Source organism: Leptosomus discolor, chromosome 8 (genome assembly GCF_034619465.1).
Source record: "Leptosomus discolor isolate bLepDis1 chromosome 8, bLepDis1.hap2, whole genome shotgun sequence".
Lineage (NCBI taxonomy): Eukaryota > Metazoa > Chordata > Aves > Leptosomiformes > Leptosomidae > Leptosomus > Leptosomus discolor.
Window position 1 is genome coordinate 33,242,733 of NC_141398.1, and position 9,125 is coordinate 33,251,857.

At 43.6% G+C, this 9,125-nt stretch overlaps 1 protein-coding gene across 1 annotated transcript in view; it reads left to right on the forward strand.

The window, feature by feature from the left end:
- HIVEP1 (HIVEP zinc finger 1) overlaps positions 1-5,306 on the forward strand; it is a 53,468-nt gene extending 48,162 nt beyond the window's left edge. The window contains exons 8-9 of the mRNA XM_086468795.1: positions 383-900; positions 3,705-5,306. Of these exons, the coding sequence (XP_086324921.1) occupies positions 383-900; positions 3,705-4,880 (1,694 nt within the window). The 3' untranslated portion in view covers positions 4,881-5,306. The remainder of the gene's footprint in view (positions 1-382; positions 901-3,704) is intronic.
- Positions 5,307-9,125: the final 3,819 nt, after the last annotated feature.

The following is a 9,125-nucleotide window of genomic DNA, read 5'->3' on the forward strand; positions in this document are numbered from 1 at the left end:
CCCACTAAGGTTGGCAGACCAGCTTCATATGTCATCACTGGGAACTTAATGAACTGGGAATCTGCTCACTTCTCCCCAGGCAAAAGAGTGAAGGGTGGCTTTGAGCAAATGGTTATAAATGGCTGAAAAGAAAACAGCCAAATCTAGAAGGTTAAAAAAAAAACCCACAGAAGCAGAAGATGAAGGTTTATGTAGCTGTATAAATAAATATGTACCCTAGAAAAATAAAAACAAAAATTAAAATTTTTCCTTTGGTGCGGTGGAATGTTACTGAAAAATGCACATGAAATGTTTTTTTGGTGTTTCTAATTACTCCCTCTCACCTCCTTCCCACTCAGTCTGAGACCTTCATTGGCCTGCCTTCTAATTCCCGCTTTTGCAGGTGAGAAGCAAAGATTTGGCTATGACCGGTCAGGATATGATGTGGAGGAGTCTGATGGTGCGGATGAAGATGAAAATGACAATGAAGATGATGATGAAGACAGCCAGGCTGAGTCAGTCCTCTCCACAACCCCCTCGGTCACGGCCAGCCCCCAGCATCACCCCTCTCGACACAGCCTGCAGGACACCGCCAGCGCTGATGAAGACATCAGACTTCCAGACTGTTTTGCTGGGGTTCACACGGACTCTATGGATGGTCTGCCAAAAGCGCTGCTAACAAAGATGACTGTCCTCAGCGCAGTGCAGTCGGTCAGCAGGACCTCCAGGTCACCAGCAGAATTCACCCATCAGGAAGCACATGAGGGTAGAGCCCAGGAGAGAGGAGCAGGTCCCCGCAGCACTAGTGTGGCACTGGAGGACAGCGCCCCTGCATCTCCCGGTCGCCAGATGTCTGTGGATTACCCTGATCCAGAGACAGCTTTGGGCCACTCCTTAATATCAACTGCGGCTCTTACAAAGGTAGGAGTGTCTGACTCCAGAGGAGAGAGCAGGATGGTAAATCCTCCTTTTAAAGATCTTTTTGGAGATTTTTCAAAGATCAAAATGTTTGCCTTTTGCTTCATTCTTAGATGACTTGGCTGATGAGTCTTTAAGAAGTGCAGGACTCTAGAAACAATGATGTTGTAGGAGCACTGCTTTTCAGATTCCTAGTCTTGATTGTATTCTCCCTGAAAGGATTAATTGTAACATGGTCATTTCAGATTAATTTTGGAGCTGGTAGATTTTATTTCAGATAAGAAGGGATATAACAGATACGTAGAATGAACATATGGTGGTGGTGAAGAAGTTTTCAGAGGGAAGTGCTAGAATTCAGAAGTCATTTCAGTCTGAAATATGACGATAGAATCATTGGTTATTTCCAAGGGAAATTAATCTAGTCTCAAAGGTTTTTTGCCTTATCACTATAAAAAATTGTGCAATTGCTTATCTCTCCTCCAAATATGCTTAGTAGTAGAATTGGAAAGTGTGCCAGATGTTCAAGGAAACTAGGAGATTGCCCTTGCACAATAACAAAAGAAGAGATGAGCGCAGAACCAAGACCTGGGTTTCCAGCGCTCTCAGTTGTTTCTCCAAGCTGAAGGAACATTTTGATCAGAAAAGGATCAATTTTGACCATGCCTGTTGCAGACACACAGCTCTTCAGAGCAGTGTGAAGAAAGATGAGGTCAGTTTGTGCGCAAGGCTGCAGGAGCATTCAGTAATTTTGGCGACTATTGTCTTTAAAACTCTGCTGAGGAAATCACAGAGGGGAGGTGGCAGGTGTTAAAGCCTTTTACGATTCAGCAGTATTTTAATGGGCTGTAATGGGAATGGGACAAGCCACATACATGACTGGCCGTAAGGATATCTCTTGGAAGTATTGAATTCTTCCTGCAGACCATGAAGACATTGGAGCTTTCCAGAATAATGCTCAGGAAAATGTGATGCAAAATGCAGTTTAAATAAAGGAGTAATTATTGCCTTCTCTGTGATGGATGGAATATTTACAAATAGTATATGCAGTTACAGAAAAATAAGCAGCAGGAAATTTTCAAAAGCATAAACAGTAAGTAAAAATTTTGTTCTAGGTTAAGGACTTACTGACTTGTTTTTTCTTTGAAAATCTGTACTACTGGATTTGGTTTTTACACAATTTAAGATAGTGAACTGTTGACAAGGAGAAACAGTAAAAATTATTGCTGCATTTCATTGTTTGACAGAGGTTCATTGCTGCCTGTAAGAAGCAGGTGGCAAATTGGCGCGATTTTGTAGTATGACAAGGAATAAAATGTAGTGGTCTCTGATCACTATATATACCTGCCACAAAAGGGGTAGGATCTTAATATTTGGATTTTGAGTTTCAGCTGTTGCCAATAGATTTCGAAAAGACATTTGACTGAGTTTAGTCCCTCATCAAACAGGACCACTGAAGCCTCAAGAAAGTATTCACACAATTAAAAATCTTGAAAGGTCTTCATTAATATAGCTCTAATAATTGTTTACATGAATATATTTTTTTAAAAAGGCATGTAAGTAATACAAGGCAGTAATTCCCTTCCTCACTACCTCCTCCTTTCCCAGACCAACAGAAGTGGCAGCCATGTGTCTGATGGTTAATCTACAGTCTGTTCCTATTGTGAATGGTTGTGGATCCCACTTCTTGCAATTGAGACAAGGGGTCAAGACAGCTCAAGAAGGCTGTTGTACGTTCCTTCGAAAGCATCCGTACCAGTTTATCAAGATTTCTTGTGAGGTGTCAGACAGGACTTAATTCTGAGAAAGATGTTGGCTTCCTTCTCACACCCGTCTTCCCTTTTAGACTGGTTGGCACTGCATAGTCAGTTTAATCATATTCTCCTTTAACCAATACGTTTCCTACCATCAGTTTTCAAAAGAATTTCTGTTAGTGTTTTGGTTTTGTGTCTGCTCTAAGGATTTCTCAAGAGTTTGATCAAAACCACAGTTACCCTTTAGGACTATATAAGCTAAATAAGGTCGCACCGCTCTTCCTGTGTTATGAATATGCCTAAAACTAAAAGACACTGCGAGATTGCAATTGCAGTTTAAGACTTCTCGGTTTAGGAGGTTTTAGAAAAGGAGTTGCCAGTCTTGGTTGCTAACAGCAGGCTGTATGAAAAGAAAAGGCAGCATATAAATATGATTATCAGTCCAGGTTTGAGCACTAAATCACAGCGAGCTGAGGCAGCAGTGGGATGTGGGTCCCACGTCTCACTCCAGTATCTGCCCATCACCCCCGCTTCTGTGGGCACTGTAGTTGTCATCCATCTCTTGGCATGGCTTACCGCCCGTCTTCCACATTAGAAGCACCCTACGGACAAATGTGCCGTGATGCTGCCTCTGCCTACCAGAGGCTGTAATGGCTCCAGGAGAGGAGCCCAGTGCATCAAAAATGCTGGCTTATGGTTATTTAACCTTCTTGCCTGAGGTGATTTCCACAAAAAAACATTCTCCAAAGCCTCCTCACTCTTAAAAAACACATACAAAGGATATTCAGCAGTGTTTTCAAGTGCTAGTGTTCAAGAGAAATTAGCCAGGGTAATTAGGAGAGGAAAATTCAATTAGTGGGAGAGGAAGGAGTTGAAAAAAGAAAGGAAGGAAATTAGTTCATTGTTCAAACTGGGCAAGTATATACTGTGAACCAGCTTGTTGTTGTTTTTTCTTAAAAGGGAGTATGGGAAGCTCTCCCAGCTACCTTGCCTTTTCATTTCGCTCGAGGATAGCAGTAGCGGCCACAGTAACATGCCTGTGTTGTTCTCTCCCAGAGCACGCCCTCCGTCAGCTCTCCCTCCTCGCCGGCAGACCGCAGCATGCAGACCACAGTACCGTCACCCCATGAGGAAATCCCAGGGGAGAAGCTGGGCGGATGCCTGCAGCACACCACCGAGCTGAGGGCTCCCCAGACTCACCTCTTCAGCCACCTCCCCCTGCACTCACAGCGGCAAGTCAAGGCACCCTACGGCACGGTACCGGTTGGGGGGATTCAGGTGGTCCCCGCCGGCCTGGCCACCTACTCCACCTTTGTTCCCATCCAGGCGGGGCCGGTGCAGCTCACCATCCCTGCCGTTAGCGTGATTCACAGAACTACCAGCGCCCTTGGCGAGACGGGCGGCGTGGCCACCGGCGCCACCGCGAATCCCATGGGAGTCGCCGAGGTGAACAGCGTCGTGCCATGCATTCCCATAGGCCAGGTGAGCGTGCCGGGCATCCAGGGTCTCGGCACGCCCAGCCTGCAGCCTCTGCCGCCGCTGGGCATGGAGACGGTGAACATCTTGGGCCTGGCAAACACAAACATCGCCCCACAGATGCACCCTTCAGGAATTACCCTGAACGCTGTGGGCCTCCAGGTATTGACCGCTGGCACGGCCCCGCAGGGCAACCCCAGCCCGCAGGCCCACATTCCTGGCTTGCAGATACTGAACATCGCCCTGCCGACCCTCATCCCCTCCGTCAGCCCTGTCGGCGCTGAGGGGCAAGGAGCCTCCGAGGCACCTGCCTCAAGCAGCAAAGCCTGCGAGGCCCAGACGGAGTCAGCTCCTGTCAGCTTCCCCGCGGCCGAGGTCGGCCAGGCCGGCAGGGCAGCTTCTCCCCAGGCGGCAGCCGGCAGCCAGCGGTACGGTGGGAAGAGCCATCCCAAGCCCGCCCCGCTAACCAATTACGAGCGACCCAATGGTGCCAGGAAGGCGGATCCCGAAAAGACTGATCTGGCTAACCCCACCAAGCCAAAGCGCGACATCCCTTCCCTCCAGGTGAAGAGGGCTGCCCCGGCAGAGCCCCGCTCCAAGGCGAATCCCGACGTGTTAACCAAGTCCCCGGTCCACCGAACTGTCTCCCCGGACAGACAGGTACACAGGCCAGCCACCTTGCCCCGGCGGCAAAACATGGTGCAGTTTAGCGATGGCAGCAGTGATGATGAGGATAGACTCGTAATAGCAACCTAGTTTTCGGGTTTTGTTGTGTTCTTATTTTGGGGGGTTTGGTTTTGTTTTGGTTTTTTTTTTATAACACTTACAGGTTTCTTTGCAAACCTTCCTTTCCTTAAAGCACATTTTTCTGACACAAACCCATTACTAATCTTTGTGCAATCATGAACTCTTGACCAATAATTGTTGTTTCTTGTCAGCTCCAGCCATTTTTGTACATGTTGTATAGACGATTGTGCCTTTTTGGAGTTTTATGTTTAGAAACCTGTACAGATTGTTGAATATATATATATAAAATATATATATATAAAATATGTATATTAAACCCAGGTAGTTGCTTGTGTTTAGTAAGTAAGCATCCTATGTCAGATAAATAAAGGATTAAATTATATGTTGCACTGTTAAATGTAAATTTTTATGGCTGTGGGACAAAGTTTCTGTGTACAGATCTAGTATGTAAAACTCCATATTTATTGTATCCATATTAGTCTTGGAAAAGGGTCTGTCCATCTTTCTTGTGTAAGACGGTAGCTTTACACTTAAAGGAGAAATACAGTATCTGTGTTATGAAATATTACAGTAAAATTTTGTTTACTGACTTTACCATTGCTTATGTTGTGCCTTCTTGATGCAGCCCGGTAGTTGGAGAAGCGCTTGACTCGTTCCTTTTAGTACCCTTCCAGCTGCGTTCAGCTTGAAAGGGTCCAGTGGTGGTGTATGCCCCCATGGTTTCACCTGCCACGAGGGAGAGAGTACACTCTGCGGGCTTACTTGGAGCAAAACCTGCCATTTAAAAACACCCAGCGTTGGCAAAGTGGGGAGGGAGTCCTTCAGTTTTTCGTAGAGCGAGCATCCATTCACCTTGTGTTTTTAATACTTCCTAACCAAAATTTGAAGCATTCTCTGAGGGAAAATAGCAAAGGGGTCCAGATGAAATATTTTTTTTATTTGTAATATTGAACTATAAAATCACTTTTTATTGACATTAAAATGTTGTTACACAAGAAGGAATAATTCTTTGTGTGTTCTTAATTGCAAAATCTGCTATACAGTTGGTGAAAATGCCATTGCGGTAATGAGGATTGGGCAGTAACAATTACTATCAGCTTCTTATCAGACCGCATTTCAGATGTTCCTCGTTTACAGGTAGACAAAGCCAATTTCTCCCTAAATATGGCTTTGTCTTATTCATGCAGGGGAAAAAATGGGACTAGAGGTCTTACACGTACAATTAATGTGCCCTTATATCAACAGACTCATCATTATGAGCATACAAGGCATGGCTGGAACCCAGAATAATGACACTTAATAAAATTCTGTTGGCACATAGTGAAAACAATTTAAAGTTACCAATACATTTTTAAGGTGTTCCAACTACTGCAGGAGACAAGTCTCACATGTTACAGGGCTACATGTTCCTGAAAGTTGCAAACTGACCGGGGATTCGTGCTGTGATTCTTAAATGGAGATGGTTTTCTGCTGTATCCTTACATTGCATTCTTACAGAAGTTTATAAAACCATTTTAACAACCAAATTCCAGTAGAAAACAGGAAGATGTAAATTAAAAGCATGGTCACCTTCATGGAAATAACAAGGATGAGCGCATCTAAAACAGCTGGAAGAAAAGGGTGGGAAGCAAATCTTGGGAAAAAAAAAAAATGAGGAGTGAACCTGAATGTGAGCTGGGCTGCATTGTTCGCAGGTTAACTCCTGCACCCAGCTCAAAGAAGTAATTCATACCTTGTACTGCTCGTATTCAAGAACAGTACTATCCTAGATCCATTTTTAACTTTGCATCGGCTTTTGTACTATACTCACATTGTACTCATTACATTATTCCATTACGGTGTGTTGTAAAACTGTAGGCGATGTTGAGTGAGCTTTATTAACTTTCAGAAAGAGCACTTCAGTACCAGAAAACCATTTATATTACTGTGATTATCAGCCAATTGTACTAATCCAGCAATTAGAAACACACGTACTAGAAAGGAGAAATTGCTCTTGGCTCAGACATGGATGTTGGTATAATTACTCGCTGTGCAGAGCCTCACTGAGGGCCCGAGCACCTGAACCACGGAGTACTCTCAACTCACATTGAACTTAATGAGAGTTAAGAGTACTCGGCACCCCACAGCATCGGACTTCAAATTTGTGAGTGTCTTATGTGCAACCACTGTGTAAAATGTCACTGTGCATTTATATGTTCTTTTTATAAACGTAGTGATGTCAATGTGTCTTATATCATTATCATTTATAGCGAACATGTGAAATTACCTGAACCAGCCAAAGTTTAAAAAAAAAAAAGTTGCTGCATTACATATGCTTTTAGAGCCTGAAACGTTTGCTAGTGGAATCAGGTGAAGGTTTATTGATAATGAACTCAAGAAACTTTGCATTAGTTTTAGCATCTTCAAAATGGACAACAGTAAACTGGGACTATGCTAATTAATTTGAGCATGTTTGCCTATAGCATGACAAAAAAAGATGACTGGATCAAACAGGTTTACAGCAAACTAAAACTATCTCCAAAATTTTGAATGCTATCACAAGTATTACTATTTCTCTGAATTTCATAAGGAAGCAATGAGTAAGAAATCGCTGTTCGACATGCCCTGAAGTCCTGATTTTGCTAACCATTTAGCAACCCCAGAGATTTACTGTATGTACGCATCTTAAATATTTATTCAACTAGCAATTTGTGCTGTGCTCAAGTTCTAAAGATTAATTCCAGGAAGTCACTAATTTAACAGAAAATCCAGCCTGGTGAATCCGGCGATCTACATGTGTCTCTTTCCTATTCTAGGTGTTTTGAAGACATCAAGATCAAAATACAGAAGCATTATCTTGAAGAATAAGAATTGACAAGACAACAGATGTGTCATAAAGAGGAATGTTAAGACGTGTCATTTGGTAAGTTAAGAGCAAGACAATTGAGGGAAAGGACGAAGACAATGGGTACTGATGGATAGTGAGCGGTCATCACACTTAGCCAGGCAAAGCAGATTGAGCCGTATTTGAAGCAGGATCTCCATTAACAATGAAAAGATTAGCAGGTAGTTGCAGATCTATCTAACCGTGTTCAAATGGAGGTGGCAGGGAAATCAGAGGAAATCACGCTCTTCTAGAAGATAGATGTGTGTGGTCCTGAACATTACGCTGTTTCACTTCCTATGTTTCCAAATGGATGTTCCTTGAGGTGCCTCTACACCTCGTGCAACAGGGAAAAAAAAAAAAAAAACAACAGAAAAACAAACTAGGAGTGTGACCAGACCTGACAGAAGGTTAAACTCCATACTTCTCCTCTGTCAGTGTCTATCGGTTTCATTTTAATCATGCATGTAACCTACATCTATGCTATATGCCAGCATACATGGATGTCCTGCATCGGCACAAGCCTGTGACCACTGTTAGCAATTATGTTTTCCTTCTGAATTAATTATTTTTATTTTAAATTGTATTGTTTCTTTATTCTTTTGGCCAGAATCATTAGTGATGGGACAACTGCACTCCCCTTGTGACAAAGTTCCTTCTGTTCAGGTCGGTAGCAGACATCTCAGAGATTTGCCGTTGCAGGATTAGGCTGCTTTTCAGATGGTGTAAATTATCGCAGCTGAATTAGAGTAAATAGCACCCGGACTGTTGACTCAGGGATCAATTTTTAACGACTCTGTCAGACACCCTCTGGCAAATCCGGAACAGCTGTTTAAACATTAAAAGGCCAGGGAAAGTGGTGCTCCTCAGTGCACCCAGGCACAGTCTGGCATCTTCACACAGCCTATTCTCATCAAGAGGGTGCAAGCAGGTGCTAGCTAAAGGCTGGGTACAAATACAGCTACAGTAAGGACACGGCACAGTCAACTTCTGTGAGACCCAAGCAGATGCTTCGTTGCTACCTGCCAAAAGCTCTCACTAGAATAAGAGCCTGTAGCTCTTCTCTTTCAATTCAGACCTCGATTGATTTCTTATCGCAGTACGCCATGTTTGCTGCTGATGTGGGTATCTGATTTTGAAGGCGGCATGTTGCCCTGCTGTCCATATAACAATATTGGGTTTGGAATGTGGACTCTATTAAATGTGTCTGCATTCCCTGTTCGGGCTTTAATAAGCTACAGCATGACCTACCTGTTGCTTCTTAGGACAACACCTAAAGCAGAGACAGACAGTTTTGCTGTGACTGGCCGGGAATCTCTTGATGTGTAGCATTACATCCCCTGAAGCAACTCCCAACTTCTGGGCTGTAGCTGAAATAAAGCAAAATTACT